This window comes from Athene cunicularia, assembly GCF_003259725.1.
Source record: "Athene cunicularia isolate RWA chromosome 4 unlocalized genomic scaffold, athCun1 chr4_part1, whole genome shotgun sequence".
Taxonomy (NCBI): domain Eukaryota; kingdom Metazoa; phylum Chordata; class Aves; order Strigiformes; family Strigidae; genus Athene; species Athene cunicularia.
The window spans coordinates 9,215,570-9,234,382 of record NW_020799098.1 but is presented as its reverse complement, the minus strand read 5'-3'; the positions used below and the strand labels follow the sequence as shown (position 1 = coordinate 9,234,382).

The following is an 18,813-nucleotide window of genomic DNA, read 5'->3' as shown; positions in this document are numbered from 1 at the left end:
ATCATCTCCATTGTTTTTCTCTTGGCTTTCTTAATATTATCAGTACACAGCTTAAACAGGAATTGCCAGCTTCATCATCTGCTTTAATAACAAGTGTTTAATAATTGCAGGTATAATTATTCACTACACTGACAAACTTTGCTATTCACCACTAATTTCTTCAAATTACTGAAGGCATAAAGCAAAAATAGACTACTTAGAAAGGCATTCATTTCTAATCAAGTTTTGTTACTATTGTTTAATGGACAAAATCTTCAACCCAGCATTCCAACAATATTTTGTTACACCATAAAAAGAAAGCCAACAGGATGCTGGGTTGCATCAACAACGGCATCACCAGCAGAGGTAAAGAAGTCATTATCCCACTCTGCTCAGTGCTTGCCAGGCCACACCTGGAACACTGTGTTCAGTTTTGGTCCTCGCTATGCAAAAAAGATGTGGACAGGCTGGAGAGAGTCCAGAGAAGGGCCACAAAGATGATCAAGGACTGGGAAGCCTGCCATGTGAGGAAAGGCAAGAGAACTGGGTTTGTTCAGCCTTGAGAAGGCTTAGGGGAGATCTTATCACCATGCTCCAGTATTTAAAGAGTGGCTACAGAGGAGATGGAGACTCCCTTTTTACAAGGAGTCACATGAAAGAGATGAGGGGTAATGGGTAAAAGTTACTCCTGGGGAGGTTCCAATTGGACACAAGATGAAAATTTTTTCACAGTGAGAACAGTCAACCATTGGAATAATCTCCTCAGGGAAGTGGTGGACTCCCCAACAATGGACACTTTTAAGATTCAGCTGGACAGGGAGCTGGGCCATCTTGTCTAGACCATGCCTTTGCCAAGAAAGGTTGGACCAGATGATCCTTGAGGTCTCTTTCAACCTGGCATTTTATGATTCTATGATACAAAAAGTAAAGCTAATGGTGGTTTACATCCACGTACACTTTTAATTTTGTTTAGAAACACTAATCCCAGACCTCTGCTAGGGTGTGCATCCACAGCAAAATGGTGTGGCACCAGCCAATGGTCTATTTTCCCACCTTGATTTTATCCTATTTATATGTTTTGATTATTCCCACAACCAGAAAACAGGGAGACATGTCACAAAATCCCACACAAAGGATTGGCATGAAACTGAGTCCCCCTCATGCTGTCACCTCCTCCTGTCCATGAGGTCAATGCATCTGAGGGGCAGGTCAGTGCTGGATGTCTCTCTTGTGGGGTCCAGGGTGATGCAGCTGCAGTGCATGAGGTAGGAGCAATGTAACTCAGTTTGGGGAGGTGAGCTCCAGCCCTGGGAATGCTGCCTGCCCAGGAACAAGCCAAAGCTGCACTGTCAAACACCAGGCTTGCCCTAGCAACAGCCCCAAACTCTTCCTGAGAGTTGGATCTAAGCTAAAACAGACACACCGAGCTTTCTGCCCTAGTGAACTGCTCTGTGTCCTGGTCTGGCTAACCATGGCCCTGGGCAGCAGTAGGGCATGGAATGAGGGATGTGGGACAGAAGTCCGAGACGCAGGTATTTCCCAGCCTATAAACACAACACCTTACCCCAGGGATCTCTCAGATTAAGGGTGCAGACTTGTGGATATTTGCTAATTCAGATGTGAAAGCTCAGAGGGATGGCTGAGGAGGTCAGAGCTGATAGTCTCACTCCTGTCCAGAATATCCAAGCATTGCAAGTTCAGCTGTAAAATCAGCGTATAGGATAGTATAGATATATAAAGCCATAAACATTTTTTTTTCAAAAGAATGTAAAAATAAGCTTTTTCTAGGCATCCTAACAGATATGAGACAATAATAAACCCAATAAATTCCTACACAATATCTAGGTAGGAGTGCTGAGGTATAGCAAAAGCATACACAGCTTTATTTTTCATTTCTTTAATATCAAACCCATCCTACTTCCATTTCCAAGGAGCTGCTGCACACCCAACACAATTATTTCATTAATCTCTCCAGATGAAGAGGTATTGCCCCACTCTGGCCCTGTGAAACCCCATTGCTGCCAGAGGGAGCGGTGGGGATTCACAGCAGATCAGGCAAACAGGGCACCAGCCTTTTCCCTCAGCATCCCTGAACACGTGGCAAACAACAGCCCCGCTTTTGCAGGGGTGGAGGCTCCAAAACAAAGACTTTGCCTGACTTCATGCCTGGGAACCCGCCAGTGTTTCTCCAGGTGCCAGCCTCCAGTGCAGCTCGAATCACTCCTCACTGCTCCCTCCAGGCAACTGCTCTGGGGGACAATTTGCAGCTCCTGGAGATGGCTGTAGAGGTCTATGAACTGGCTGGGTTTTGCTGGTCAAATATAAAGCATAACAATTGGTTTCAGGGTCCAAGCACCTCCAGCTGGAAGTCCCCTTTCCTTCTGAGTGAAGGTGCCTGTCACACGGCCGAGCAGCCCTGCTTTCCGTGCAATTGCTCACTGCCTTCAAATACAAGTGGTAGGAGAAGGCAAAAATAAAAGGAACACTGGATGGCAAATATAATAAAGGATCTGTACCGACAGAGAGCCCTCGGTATGACAAAAGCACTTCAAATATGTTTTAGCCAGAAGTGTCAGAAAATCAGTCTTTTGCAAGCATTTCTTCTAATTAGCTCTCTGCAATTCATGAGGCCTTGCGTTGAGCAGACACCTCTCTTCCCCAGCGGAGCTCTGGCTGCTCCTGCAGCCCCACGCTCAATTTGCTCAGCTAAGGGGTACTAATGCTTCAATATGCGGCAGGCATTTTCTTAAATGTTGAAAGACTTAAACAAATTATAACCATCCTATAATTTGGCAGGTTAGAAAAGAAGCTTTTAAAGAGTCTTGTAAAATGAATGACTTAAACCTTCACCCCGGGCTATTTTTAAAATTCATTTGTCTGCACTCCAGCGAGGAGGAAGGCACAAATATATGCATGATCCATGTCTAAAATTTTGATTGCTGAATTAGTTAGAAATAAGCTATGATATCTGTGACTATTAATAAATGATTTGGGGAAATGGTGTTGGAACATTGGTCACTGAAATAGCCACAGCTTCATACCCTTCCTCTACAGAGCAAGAATTGGAATGAGATTTATGGAGGAATTTATGTCAGAGGAAAGAAGCTGTAGCAGACCACCTCCTTGCAGCAGTTTTAATGCCTAATTTACACGCTCCCTTCCACTGCAATGTGTGCACTTTTAATCAGGCTAATTATAAAGTGCCCACTTGTCGTGATGCTACAAATCAAGATATGCAAAAAACTACACAGGAGCTTGCATAAAAAAAATGATGCTGCTCCATCTATTCCATCCCACAAAGCCAGGAGGTGCCTCTGCTATATGTCTCTGCCATCAGCAGTAGTGTGAACTCATGGAACACAGCAAGGACTTTGCCTCAGTTGAGATCTTTGTGGTAGGGAGAATATTTAACCTGGCTCCTTCAGATGTTCTGCAGCAGCGGAGGGCGCTGAGCCAGAGGTTGCTTCTGCTCTGCCACCACGTGTGCCATTGGGGACTGGGAAGGGCTGAGGGTATCAGAGCAGATATTGACAGCATGAACGCTTGCTAAAGAAAACAAGAGATCAACTACTGCCAGAGGAAAGAGAGGTCCTTCACCTTCCCCAGGAAGAAGGAGAATCCTTCACAAGATGTGAATGCATTTTGTGCACGCTTTGGAAAACAAGTTTCTACATAAATAATTGAAAATAGTTTAAAATGGACGTCTGCAATTTCTTGCATAGGCAGACAGACCTCCAAGACCATTTGTCCCTCGTCCTGTTACCTCTATATTAAATCAGTATCATAACCTGTGATTTTTCTGTGTAAGGTTTTTCATGCTAATGTCTTGTTCATGCAATTTGATAAAGGAAACAAGTTTAGAAATAAGCAGTACCCAATGCATATTTTCATTCATAATGAAACAGATCACCACACAAACAACCCAGCTGGGTTTCACATCATTAGTGATAAGAATAAAGATACAAGGACATAAAATATTTTGAGGTTAAAATGTTCTCACAAGCCCAAAGGCTCAATCATATGCTCTTGACCTAGAGAATAAAACAAGATTTAAACAGAACATATGAAATTAGCACTCACTGCCACCAAGTGTAGATCAGACACAATGCAAGGACAATGTTTCAACAGTTAACAAAAGCTTCATAGATAGCATGCATCACCTGTAAGCTTCACCCCAGCGCTGTGTCACCACCCTGTGAGACCTAACCCAGACAAATCGAGGTTAAGCTCTGCATCCAGAATGCAGTGGCCCCTTGCAGCAGCTATGACCCTACTAAGCTGATCCACTTGACATGCACCTTGGCTTACCCTTGGTGATTCCCCTTTGTGACACCTCTTTATCGCTGGGCTGCTCACACACAACTCGGCTGCAGAGTCTCCGCACTTTTCTCCAGTTCCAGTTTCTGGCTCGTGATGCCCCAGCACTGGTCTCCATTCCAGAACACTGGTCTCCACTCCAGCCCCCAGGACAATCCTCTCCACTCATCTCACCCTTGACTCCAGATACTGCAGCACTGTGAGCATCCCACAGATTACATGTTCCACCTAAATCCTGGACCATGCTTCTTACCTGGCTTCCTAGCCTAGGACTAGTCTTACCTGGACCTGGACTTCAGCTTCACAAATTTTGATATCTGTCTCATATTCCATATTTACCTGTTCTCCTCACCAAAAACGTGATCTAGAATCAAACCGCAGCTGAGAACATGTTTCTGCAAATGTTGCATGCTTCATCCTGTTGAAGTATCAAATATATTACTGTAGATGAGAAGGGACTCACCCATCAAAACAGCCTCTGTGTCTGCTCATCTTTCTGCTTAAAAAAACGGATTGATGGTTAACAGCAAGTTATTTTATTGCATTACTGTGGTTGTCAATTTGATATTGATTGATGATAAAACAATTCATCATTACAGAACATACTCGGGCAAAGATGGTATAGCAGAAAGCAATACAGTCATAAGCTTCGTACAGGATAAGAAGTGTAATGAAATGGCAAATTGCTCATCTGTATTCTGAGCGCTAACTATTCCATATCTGTATGAGATGGTGGGAATAATTTAAAGAGTGAGAAATAACAAAATATTCAGACCCCTCTTATTTAAGCATTAAAAAAGTAGAAGGAAATGGATTAGTTTGGTCTTTGAGCCTCAGACACCTGCAGCTGTGCCTGAAGCCTCAGTCATTCTTACCCATTTCCTAAACTAAACAGAGGAATAAGCTAGTCTGTTAGCAAACTAGAAAAATATCAAGGAATCCCAGTGAAGTTTGACTGAAAAGCAACTGGTTGACTCTGGAGGTAATGTTTGCATGTGGTACTGAAGTTCATATCTTAAAGCTTGCTCCTGGTGAAATTACTATGTGTCCAGCACACAGTGAGGATCCGGGGAGAGTCAGTAGGGGGACCCCAAACAAGCCAAATAACAAATTTCTAAGACAAAGCATTACAAATTAGTAAGGAAAATGTTTTCTTTAATAAAAGTAGTAAAGTGGTTATAAAGCCTCAGAATCAAGCCTGCTAGACAATTTGCATTTTACTGCACAAAAGACCAAAGGCCTTAACAGACAAGTCAGCGTGCAATGACTGTGCCTACAGGAAGCTTTGTTACAAATCCATCTTTAAAAAAACCCGCCTCTTTGACACACAGCTGTTTTTTGCTCCAGGGGTATGAAACCATCTAGAATTCCCTGTCCCCATATGTTTTTTACAAGTTTGACAGCACAGAAGCCCTGGCAAACCTTAAAAATAGTTCAGCAGTGTAATCCAAAGGTAAGTCTTACTAGAAGGCCTGTTCTACTGCGGTCAAACAAAACAAGAAGACAAGGCAGAAATCCACTTGCTCCAGACAGTGACCTTGACCTATGCTGCAAAGACCAGCACACAGTCCTTCAGAAAGAGGGCACAGCCAGGAATGGGCCAAAGATGCTCCCTGAGCTGTGACAAAGCAAACCTCAGTGAACAAGTGGGAAGAAACGCAGGATAATCCACTGCTTTTGAGACAAAGCAGCTTGACTATGTGAGTCCTCCATGGTCCTGCACAATCGAGAAGATTTAGCTCACTGCTCTCATCACAGCTCTGGATCATTACATCATCTTAAAAGGTGGCAAACTCTTGCAGATGGTATAGGCCCTTGTCTACTCTATGTAGACCATGAACATTGTGGTCCCAGAAAAGGGATGGTACAGGACTTCTGTCAAGGTGTTACAACATCATGTTATGGCCTCAAAGACAAAATGAAGTCATGCCTAATGCCAGATTTCTGGAGTTGGTAGTTTCCAGATAATTAGTCTTCTCTAAACAATAGTTGTAGTGACTTCAGGCAAGACCTGACAAAAGCACCAATGGACACAGAAACATGTCATCCAAAAGCATGAAACATCTCTGCCCTGGCCTTTTGTTGTTGTTGTTGTTGTTGTTGTTCCTCTTTCAGTAGAAAGATCAAAACTATTTAGCAGGCTATTAACCAGTTCTCAGATTAAGAAACACCAAAACCATGCAGGGGGATGGAATGGCCCTAGTAGTCCACCATAACCTTGAGTTCAAGGAAGCCTGACTGATTTTTTTTTTTCACTTCAACTTCCCCTGTATTTCTTCAATCACAAATCTTTAAGCCCAAAAGGATATTTATGCACAGTTTTAAGCAGTACAGTACACCACTCATCAATTTTCTCCCATTTTTCCATTTTGAAATTGGCACTGGATTGCAAAAGCTGGAGAGATAAAGAAAACATTGGACCAGTACTTGCTGAAGGTCACCTGACTAATATGGATGAAGAAAAAGTGAAGTCACTGAATGCTTTTTTTTTGCCTCAGTCTTTACTAATACTGACTGACCTTCAGCTGCCCAGGCCCCTGAGACAGAGGACCACAAGTACAGGAAGAGAGACTTTCCATTTGTGGATGCTGAAATTGTAAGGGACCAGCTGTATCAGCTGAGTGTTCACCAGTCCATGGGGGCTGACAGGATTCAGCCAGAGCACTGAAGGAGGCAGAGGTTGCTATGGCAGGACCCCTCTCCATCAGCTGCCAAAGGTCTGGGGATGACCCTGCTGACTGCAAGCCAGCTGATGCTATTCCAGTTTCAAGAAGGGCATGAGGGAAGACCCAGGGAACTACAGAGCTCTTAGTCCAACCTTCAGTTGCTGGAAAAATTAGGGAGAAGATCATTAAGATTTCTGCTACACATGACAGGAAATGTTTAAAAAAAAATGTCTACACTTACATATATAGTCTTGTAAATCTGAGAAAATGACCTTATGTTCTCAACAGGGACATAGAAGACTAAGGCTCTGAGCTTGCTGCTTGCTAGAGAAAGCCAGGAACTGACTCTGTCTCCTGCACCCTCAGTGCAGGACTTACCCAGCAATCATTTCCCTAACATTCTGTGCCCAGGTAGTGTCAGTTCTCTTTGCACACTCATTCTGAAATACTGCAAAATAGGTAGCCCTTTTGTTTCCAGAAAGTAAAACTTTCCCAGCATCACCAGCACTAGGGTAAAGAGGGAAGAACAATGCAACCACAAGATGCAGAAAGGCAGCAGTCTGCTGTAAACAAGGACCAGTAGAAAACATATACACTTAATGAGCTTAATTAGCAGCAACATAAAATCCATCATAAAACACTTGCTCTAAGACCAAGGGAACCAATAAGATTTCCAGTAGACCTCTGATAGAGGGCATTTACATATAGTAACAATCCTGGTGGACATGCTCTCTAAGTTGCTTACACATACATAGATGGCCAGCCTGAAATGATTGTGGGTTTTGTGGTTTGTGGGTTTTTTTTTCTCCTTCTCCTTAACGTGGAGAAGCTTCATAAAAAACTGAGTAAGAAAGGCAAATAAGAGGGACAAGAAAAAACCATCAGGACAACAGCAATTAGTTTGTTTGGAAAAGAAATCAAAGCAGCTTTACAGGGACTTTCAAACCCCTACATGCCTGACGTGTGCCTGCAACAGGCAAGGGGAGCTTTGTCAGCAGGGAGAGACCCCAACACCCCGCTGCACTGTGCCATGAGCCCTCTCTGGGGGTAGTTCCCCCACTCAGGAATCCCCCCCCGCATCCCCCTGTGCCTCCAGGATTGACACCAGCATCCCCTTGCCACTCCCATCCCAGGCAGCGCCCTTCTTCACCCCACACAACACATCCTGACCAAAAGAACAGGTTTGGGGAGGTATTTTTTTTTCCTCCTCAAAAAAAACCAATTAATACAGTGTGATTAAAACAACAAGCGCTTCTGACAGATCAAATCAACAGTTTTATTTTCACCTGTTAAAAGAACTGTTTGCCTACCAGCAGAGTCCAACATAGATGGGACAGACAGACATGAATACAATTAAATACAGGAAAAATTGAACTATATACAACAAGACATACATTTACATAACGAAAAAATCTTTATATTATCTAGCAGTTCTTGCCAAAGTGAAACAGCACTGGAACTCAAATGTATTGCGTGTTTTTTTTCCCCCCTCTCTATATAAAGCATGTAATGCAATTTAGTATTTTTCCATGTACTGAGACTTAAAATTGAGATGCACAAAATTTGTGGCACTTCACAGGGTACACAAAAGCTAAAAACTTCCTTGTTAAATATTTTATAGTTTGTGATGTCTAAATTTGAATTAGATCTCTTTATTGAGACACAAACTATAAAGTGATATTTACATGGAGGGAGTTGTGCAAAGTCATTTTAGGCTATGGCTAGGACACTGTGAAAGATGCATGGATACGTGACTCGCCCTCCTCCCAGAGGCAATCTCTTAAATCTTCTTATCCTCCCTCTCCTACAGGAGCTACCCAAGGAAAACTGGCCATAATTTCCCACCCCCCACACCCCCCCCCTTTAAGTACCAGAAACAGCAGAAAGCTGTTTCTGTGGCCCTTAAGTATCCTGACAGTTTTAATGTTGGGCTGCTTCTCTTCATGCAATTAACGCTTTAAGCAATCTTTAGCATTGTTTCATCGGTTATCTGCTTTTTGGGACTCGAATGCCAGCCCTTGTCACTGCACTACTCTAAGACTGCTGTAGTCCTTGCTTGTAGGTTGTATTACCAATGGGAGCACACAGTAACTCAACATGTGTAACTTTTTAGCAGTTATACTGCCACAATGCAGAAACTGCATATTCCGGATAAGAGCACCAAACCAAGGCTATTCCAAACCAGGGTGGGAAGGTATCGCATTCCTTAAACTAACCTTGATGGAACAAAACTCTTGTCTGTATTACTACATCTAGAAGCATCCCCCAACATCCTAATTAAAAAAAACCTTGAGTTTTGGGTTGTAATCTTCAATGCAGAACTTGAGACAGCTAATTAGAAGAGCTGCTTTAGCTGAAGGCTTCCTACAGACCCCTCGGACAGGTTAGCAAACACATCAGATACCAATGTTAAGTAAACGCAGCCTACAACTGTGCTGCACCAGAGTGGTGCTTCTAGTGGTTTTCATAACCAACTGACTGTCAACAGTGTCCAAATTTAATTTTGGACTTTTTCACAGATGCAGCTACTGCAGATGTGGATCATAACATACTCTTTTTTTATCATCTCACCTACATGTAATTACTGTAATTACATACTGTTTATATCACCTCACCTGGGGTTCCACATCAGCTTGCAGATTTTATCTGTAACAGGTTTAAAGCAGACATTTCTAACTCAGTCCTGGAAAAAAATAAAAAGGGGGGGACTGCATAAACCTATGTATTCCTGCTTTGATAGGGGAATTTTCTCTCTCTTAGGACATGTATCTGACTTCTTTCTTAAAAATGCACATTTAAAGGAAGCTGGACAACCCTCAAGGCAAAGGGAGATTAAACTTCTCTCTCAAAAGCTGCCAAGTCAAGATTGATACCAAACATCTTTTAAAGCCTCCACTTCCTAAACCCATGGCAATACATTTTAATTCTATACACCAGGGAAAAAACAGTCAGGTGTCAGTATAACAAGTGAAGAGAACAGCAAAGTGAACACACAGAACTTTAAGCATGATGCTGGGTACACTTGATACTGTAAGAAGATCTGTAGGTAGTTTGGTATTCAGCTGACAAGAGGACAGCATAGAATTTGCTTCTCATTCATCACTAGCAAGCCTAGAGAAGACTATGTCCTCTTTAGTTATCATGAGAGAGCGCAATAGAATAGTAGTAAACCCAAGAGACCATCTCATCATGTTAGAAAAGAGATTCAGTGTTGTGGTTTAAATACAGGAATTCATGGCAGTTAAAACATTCAAAGAAGTATTTTCACATTGTACACACTGCAATCTGTCTACGTTCTTTTGATCTCATGGAGTTCATAAAGACATCTACATGTTCAAGCCTTCTGCTTAAAAAAACGGATTGCTGGTTAACAGCAAGTTATTTTATTGCATTACTGTGGCTGTCAATTTGATATTGACTGATGATAAAACAATTCATCATTACAGAACATACTCGGGCAAAGATGGTATAGCAGAAAGCAATACAGTCATGAGCTTCTTACAGGATAAAAAGAAAAGTGTAATGAAATGGCAAATTGCTCATCTGTATTCTGAGCGCTAACTATTCCATATCTGTATGAGATGGTGGGAATAATTTAAAGAGTGAGAAATAACAAAATATTCAGACCCCTCTTATTTAAGCATTAAAAAAGTAGAAGGAAATGGATTAGCTGCTTCCTTTCTGATATAGGCTGCTGGTCTAGTTTAGAGACAGTCCTAATTTAACACTAGAATGAGGGACATGACAAGCAGCAGCTTGGACCATAAAAAAAGCGGTCTATATATGTACAAGTCATTCTCAAAAAAACCCACTTTTATTTGGATGTGTGCACAACCTGCTGCTCTTTAAATCTTCAGAGCACTGAAAACATGACATTTTCCCCAAAAATCCAGTTGAGTCTGTCCTGAGAAACACAAGTACTCATATATAAATGGGATGATATTGTCTGTGAGTGAGTTTCTTCCTGCAGGTTGGGCAGGAGTTGGCATTCCTAAGGGAATCGCGGAGGCACTGGCTGCAGAAAACGTGGCCGCACTTGGTTGACACAATCAGACGTCCACTCTGCACAATCTGGAAGAGAAAAATCCACAACAGAAATTTGGAGTAGGGAATTCAACTGTGCTGGTCTCTTGGCACCAGGCAAATAGGACTGGGCGTATCTGGAATCAGTACATTACTGCAATAACAATAAGGAACACTAAGATCTTTATTTCAGTGCCCTCCCGGGAAGTGTTTCTCTCTCTACACGCACCACTAAGAAGTATCTTGGAGTTACAAGCTGGCTTGACCTTCAAACCAAGGTCTGTACTTCAGGCTGGCACGTAACCCAGCAGAGCTGCGCTGCTCATCCTCTGCCCCATCTTCCCTCCAACAAAAGACCCAACAGCAACAGGTGGATCCTTACCTCCGAGTAGCCATCCATGCAAATCGGACAGCTAACGGTACCAGACGGCCTTGCGGTGGAGAGAACAAAACCAGAAAGAACATGCATCCATTAATGTCACCGTGCATGAAGGGTTTCCGATACATGAAAAGTCACATAATCACCTGACTGCACAGGCTAGCCATGATGCATTTCATCTGCAGTTCCCTGCATACTTTAAACTCTCTCAGTCTGTTGCATTTAATAAGTAGTCAGGGTGTCCTTTAGGTAAAGGAAACAACATCTTGGTTTCCATTAGGGGGAAGGTGCTGTTGGCCACCCTGCTCTATTATGACAAGTAACAGGAGTCTACAGGTCTGTGCAGTGTACCTATGATAGTGTTAATTTTCAACAGGTCATAAATACGAGGTTTATGACAAAAGCATCTAGCTGTCCTTTGGAAACTATTCTTTCTGTAAGGGAAAGAGCTTGTCCAAAATTAAAACATCCCCTATTCCAATTTAGCAACGTCCCAGCCCAGTAACATATTCATACTAAGAACTCTTTTCTTAAACACAGGGCAGGAACAGCCTACTGTGAGGAAATTCGCAGAAATAAATTTCTACTTTAGAGCAGGACAAACTTGGTGGCTAGTACCACCAGAGAGGTACCTCGCCTGCCTTCAGCCAGCAGGACAGCTGTATTACATCCACACTTACTAAAAGACATAGCTAGTCCGTGTAAGGAATATGGCACACCATAAGTGCTGACTAATGTTCTCTATCAGAAAGAGCTTCCTGCCACTCTTACAAATTCACCTCCATTTCAAATGATCACAGTAAGCTGCTTTCATAAATCTTTACCATATGCACTTGGTGCTGTTATGTCACCACCTACGCCAAGCAACAGTTTGTAATTTATTAAACAGGAAAAGAAAGCATGAGATATCTTTTATCCTGTGAAGTCAGTCAGTGAGCACTACTACCTTCTATCCCCTAGTTTCACATACATAATTTAAGTTCATTAATTCTCCCATTTTTACTGCTCAAATTCTTTATGAAGCAGCTATAATACCAACTCAGTAATTAATTACAATTGATGATAACCCTCATATAAGAGTAGACTAACATCACAGAGTAACTCTGTAGATGGCTCTGTGGCAATCTCCAGCATGAGTACCTTTCTATCAATATTAACTGCTGCAGCACTAAGCTCTTTCAGCCTTACCTAAACAAAGTAGGAAGTCACATTCTTTAACAGAGAAGCTTGAGATTGGTGGAACAAAACTTTGTTTTTATATTAACTAATTAGTGGGATTCATTCAGCTACATACTTAACCACTAAAATTGAAAAAAAATCTACAAATCCATTGGCAAAACACACTGTTTTAGTACAAGCCCTTCAGGTGGCATAAAAGCCTGGCACCCAAAATTTCCATACCCAAGTTCTCTCCTACATTGCCTTCCGGTACCCTAAAAGGTTCAAAGCACCTTGACTTAATAATTAATACCTGTATTCCCCACTCCCTCAAACACTTAAAAAATACTTATACCACAATTCTCATGTTCTCTGTCTTCCCTACTCACATGGACACCTGATTTCATTTAATTAATCTAATACATCACATCGTTATTAACACAATGGAGTGCTCCTCCAGCAGAAGTTCATTGTTTCTCTGCAGAATGGGGTCTTTACCATGCAGGCACCTGACCCAAACAGCAAGATCACCATCTCATATGCAAAACTGCCAGAGCTCCATGACATACATGGGACAGAACAAGGCCCATAACAGTATTACCTCCACAATCTCCTTGCAAGTATGCCAGGCTGCTGCCTGCTGGTCTTGTGATACCAAGTCTCATTGACATCAATGAAAATATTTTCATATCTAACATCACTACTAGAGCTTATCATGAAAAGTGCAATTACGAGCTATGGCCTGGGACTAACCCTCCTTCCCTGACATACCCCCACACTCATCTTTAAGGTTGTATGCAAAGCTGTAGATCTGTCCTGGGCTGCCTTTGAGTCCTCAAGTTCAAACAGTATCATTTGGCCATCATGCAAAATGTGATGTACTCATTGAAAAAAGGGAACTAGAATAAGTTAAGACTTCAAAGATAAGACAGACTATAGCAATATAGTTTAGTCCTTAATGTATAAGAAAAACAAAATTCAATGTTTGGTAGGCCATAAGGCATACATACTTTGAACTTGCAGTTTCATCTTCCAGTGATCCCAATTCTTGAGACACTTTATCTGTCATGTACACATCGTTATCTCTTGTTTCATCTTCATCATCACTACTCAGTACACAGCTGTCAGACTGTCGCTGGCTTCTTAGTCTAAGATTTCTCCTTTGTCGTTGATTCTCTGTAATTTAATTTTGGTAAGTGAGATATATATATCTCCCTGGATTTATCCTTGAAATGCATGATTATAAATAGTCTGTAACGGTTCATGTTTTAAATGGATCACACTTAGCTGGGTTAAAAACAATCCTAAATGAACTAGTTTCCTAAATATTAAGACTGAACACTAGCAGACATTGTGAATATTCTGCTACACATTAGCACAGAACATTTGCTCTATGCACCTTACAAACAGCTAAACATCGTCTTAAAAGATTCTCGGTATCATGTTTCATATAGTTACGCTACCTGTGAATAAGTCTCCCCTATAAAGGGAAGCTACCTCTCCTGATTCTTAGAGAATGCTACAATACCATGTCAAGAAGCTGCAACAATTGCTGGGTGATGGGAGGGAGGGAGGGAAAGAGGGAGGGCTGAAGTCAAGTTTCTGAGTAGCATGACAAGGTCGCAGATACACAACAGAAATGCCTGGTAAAACACAGAGTGCTTTGTTCAGAAAGTTTCAGAAGTGATGGAAGAGATACTTAAATCTAAAAATTATAGAGCTGCTGTGGTTCCTCACTGCTTTATGCAGGCATGATGCTAAACTGTACCATTTTGTCTGTGGTACTACTTTCAGCACTGTCTCCTTAGACGTTTTCACCATCTTCCTCCCGAGTTAAGGTAACTTGAAAATGGAGTTATAATGCCCAAGATAAAAGGAGATAAAAAAAAAACCCAACAAACTGCCTGGTCTGTAACATCCAAAGGTTATAAAGAATTGCTATTTGCTTTTTAACAACTAGAAACTGCATGATTTATCTCTGCAACTCCCATGTACATGTAACAATAATCAAGCACTAATCAATTAAAATTACAGAAATCACCACAAAATTAAAGTTCCTTCCTGCATAAGTACACAGCTGCAACTTCTACTGCAACTATTTTTTACTTGCTCTTCTTCCATTCAGAGCACAGAACAGATTATATTCTAAGTAAGCAGTGAACAACATACCAATACATCTCAGGTATCATAATCAGAACAAGGTCTGAAAGGTGTAAAGGATTAACTTCTTAAAACTTATAATTATTACACCACCTAAACTGGAGAAAAATCTACACTTGTTAATACTACTCAGTACAAAATCTGAGATGTGTTAGACTAGATAATGAAAGGGAATGCTATAACCACAAATAACTAAGTTTCTTCACTGCAATACAGGCATTTGTTTTTATTCAAAGCAGACATTCCAGTGCTAAAAAGTGACAAAATTTTTGTCCAATTGGGGCTTACAGAACTTCTCTGTTTGGAAAGTAAGAACACATATTGTGAAAAGTCTGGATATATTTTGTTTCAGCTACTTTCTACAAGCTCTGATAGCAATTATCAAACATGGATGGGATCTCTTCTCTAAGACACTGCCCAGATACTTTAGCACTGTCCTTTGCCTTTTGGTAAATGCAGTTTCAACTTATTCTGCTTGAATTTGGTGGAAAGGACAAAAACCAACCCCAAACCCCCAACTTTAGGACAATTCCATTATCAATTGTAAAACATCAACTCACCTTCAACAATCTTGCATCAATATATATGGTAAGGGAGAGAAAAGAAAATACAATTAGACTTTGGTGTGCACCCCTAGTGTTACATCCAAACACCAGATAAGCTAAGCAATTACAACTGAACAAACCAAGAATGGCAAGGTAGCCCGCTCTTGGTTTTGATTAAAAATGTTAGAAGTAGCAGTAACTTAGCTGCTGCTCTGAAAACAAGTGGTTGCTTCTGGTTCTGCTCACACTGCTGCCAAGGGACAGAAATGGAGGCAGCTTATGAACCACCTGAACACCCTCCTCCCTGCTCCCCAGTTTCAGTATTCATCAATCTATTTTACATTACCTTCTCGCTATTTCCAAGTGCGCATCCAGAGCAGCTTCTGTGTTGACCTGTCATACGTGACTTTCACACACTGACAAGTCAACTTCGAACTTAAACTTATCCTTAAAGCCAGATCTTACCAGGGACCACAACAGAAAACTAACCTGACTACAAGATTTAGATAAGTGTGCCATTCACGACTTACCACAACAGAATCATTGTGAGTTAGATCAACGACTACAGGTTCAGAAGATTCACATGTGAGATCTACTACTTCTTCACCAGCTGAAAAAAAGAAAATGTTAGAATCAAGATCAGAGATCACAGAGGAATAAAATTCCATTACGAACCAGGCTGAGGTAGATTCAACCTTGCTCTATCCCTCTTCTCTTCAGGAACATATCCAACATTTCACTCAAGCTTTGCCCTCAAAAGTCCATGTATAGCATTACCATCACTGTTTTCTGCAAGTTGCAATGTGAGAGGAACAGCAGCTGAGCTCCTCACACAGTTTTGTTGTATGAAAACAGCTCGTGGGAGGTACACAGCAACAGATTATTCAGCTGACATAGGTGAATGTTCATCATACAGAGTAAAACATGAATCCTATAAGATAAAATAATTTCACAATACTATGCTGTTAACATTCCCTTGAGGGACAGGGCACGACTAATGGCAACCTTTAAATTATCTTCTTAAAACCCAGGAATTCCCAAACTTTGCCACCATATATAGTGGCAGCTGCAGTGACTCCCAGCTCAGAGTAGACATTCAGAAGTTTGAGCAGCGCCGGAGTCCCTTTCTTATACAACTCATCTATCACTAGTGCTGAAGGTAATGCATCTCAGAACAAAGAAAACCAGTTGTCCGTAGGCTTGCTGTTTACAGATGCCATACTAGATGCTTTTTAAAAGAGTAAACAGCCTAGAAACTGGTGAACACATGCCTTAAATTGCTTCTAGAGAGTTGGGGTTTCACTTATGTTCTTACTGAGTTAAAAAGCAAGCTTACCGCTTTCTTCAAGTTCTATTGGCTCAGCTTCTGAAGCCATTTCTGCAGTAGAAGCCATCAGCCTGTTTCGTTTCCAAGCTTGCCTGGAATTAACTGTTCCTCCACGGCGCTTTCGTTGAGTCTAAGAGAGAACAAAGCCTTAGCATTCTATTGAGGAGGAATATTAATGTAGCCCTCACCTTTGCAGCACCACTGAAAGCACACAAGAATACTCCAAACACTCCCTGGAAAGGCTCTAATATGCATCAAAGGGCGGTATGGGTCATTCCTGCCTGGACACATTGTATCAAGGACAAAACATCACTCCAGATGTCTTATCAGTTGGCTCACAAAGAAAAAACATATAGTGATGGTTTGCAAATTGGAAGACTAGTTCACAGTTGTATCAGATGCTAGCTTGCAGCCAGCCACTGCAATCACTCTGACCTAGGGTTTTTACCCACATTGTAAGCATTTCTGAACTATTCTAGCACCTAGAGAGATTAGAAACCTAAAGTATCACAGAACATGAAGTTTTAATATGCTTATGTTCCAGTGTATTCACTACAAACTCTTAAAATAATTTCTAAAAGTACCACAAAAACATGTTTTAAGAATCAGGTTTGCACTGAGTAGTAAAATACTTACTGTGCTCATGGTGTTTCTTGCTCTAAAACCACAGAAAAAGTAAGAAAAGTACAAACACCAAAATAGTAATTGCAAGGAAGCTACAAGTCTCCTTATAGTCCTTTTGGTAGCACACTTCAGGAGTCCAGATTTCTCAGGGTCTGAGAACAATGTTCTTCCAAACCTATAAGAAAAGAAGAGAGAAGATTACCTATTGGGAATGCTTGTCCTCTTAAACACACCCCCCCCTCTCCAAGACTCCCATGCCTGGGGCACCAGTTTCTGTCCAAAGCTAGAGGGGAAGTCCCAGAGTTTGGTCTTTGAGCCTCAGACACCTGCAGCTGGGCCTGAAGCCTGTCATTCTCACCCATTTCCCAAACTAAACAGAGTAACAAGCTAGTTGGTTTGCAAACTAGAACAATACTAAGGAATCCCAGTGAAGTTTGACTGGAAAGCAACAGATTGACTCTTGAGATAATAATGTTTTCATGTGGGCAGGAATCATTGGGAATTGTGTCATAAGCAGCCATCTTCAGAGAACAAAAAATTCCACATAAACACAGTTCTCTTCTCCAACCCATCTCCAGATTCGAACAGGTGGGAGCTGAACAGCTCGAGAAGAATCTAAAGCAAGCGCAGCAGAGAAATTTCAGTTTAGAATACTCACAGATCTGCAAGAGATTACAAGTTTACAGTAGCTACTCTGTGATAAGTGTAGGTGTACAAGCCCCTGCCCACCAGACAGTGAACTGCTAAGTGGAAATAACTGCATTAAGGCACATATGAGTAGCTGATATGGTACTGAAGTTCACATCTTAAAGCTTGCTCCTGATACAGTTCCCTGTCCAACACACAAAGATGACCTGAGGTGGGTGGGGAGGAGGGGGAGATAGTAGAGGGACAAGGAAAAAAACAGTGATGTTAAGAATGCAGAACTGTTTTCCCTATGCTGACCTTGATCTACATTGCAATGGCCAGCATACATACTATTAAACTATTCTCAGATTAAGAAACATGGAGACCGTGCAGTAAGATGGCGTGATAGTGGTACTGAATCATAACCTTGAGTTAAAGGAAACCCAACTGATTTTTTTCCTCTTAAACTTTCTCTTTTTATTTCTTAAGTCAGTCACTTTAAGAGACCCACTAACACTGAATTGTGACATTGTTGAAACAAAACATGCTTGAGAAAAATCTTTACATTAAATTCAGTACTTTTACTAAGCCCAAAAATATTTCTGAACAGTTTTAAGCAACACAATATGCCACTCAAATTTCTCCCATTTTTTCACTTTAAAACCGGTACTGGATTGCAAAAGCTAAAATTTAAGTCAACGTGCTTTGCTTGCTTTTTTTTTTTTTTTTCCCCCCTCAACTTGGACCACTTGCTATATGCCAGACAACTATCACTGAGGCCCCAGGCAGATTCTGGTCACAGTAGATGAAATTTTCAGAACTGTTATGCATAACTCCTCCTCCCAATATTAGCCCTATCAGTTTCGATTGTTTTAAGATTTTAAAATGTTTTTTAAAAAAAAAACTTATATGTATAGTTTTCTAGAGTTTTTTCTTGCAAATGTGAGCAATAGCCTTATGTTCTCACTTGGGATAAAGATGACTAAGGCTCAGAGTGTACTATCAGAG

At 41.3% G+C, this 18,813-nt stretch overlaps 1 protein-coding gene and 1 long non-coding RNA gene across 2 annotated transcripts; one reads left to right on the top strand and one right to left on the bottom strand.

Moving 5' to 3' along the window:
- Positions 1-4,967: 4,967 nt before the first annotated feature.
- On the top strand, positions 4,968-10,769 carry LOC113479311. Its single transcript, XR_003398224.1, has 2 exons — positions 4,968-5,095; positions 10,615-10,769. It is a non-coding gene; the product is annotated as an uncharacterized LOC113479311 (long non-coding RNA).
- Positions 8,816-17,349, bottom strand: RNF4 (ring finger protein 4). Its single transcript, XM_026847108.1, has 7 exons — positions 17,191-17,349; positions 16,564-16,684; positions 15,758-15,837; positions 15,243-15,252; positions 13,533-13,698; positions 11,368-11,416; positions 8,816-11,033 (listed from the first exon to the last, which is right to left on the bottom strand). The coding sequence occupies exons 1-7, from the start codon at positions 17,197-17,199 to the stop codon at positions 10,884-10,886; spliced, it is 585 nt and encodes a 194-aa protein (XP_026702909.1). The 5' UTR covers positions 17,200-17,349; the 3' UTR covers positions 8,816-10,883.
- Positions 17,350-18,813: the final 1,464 nt, after the last annotated feature.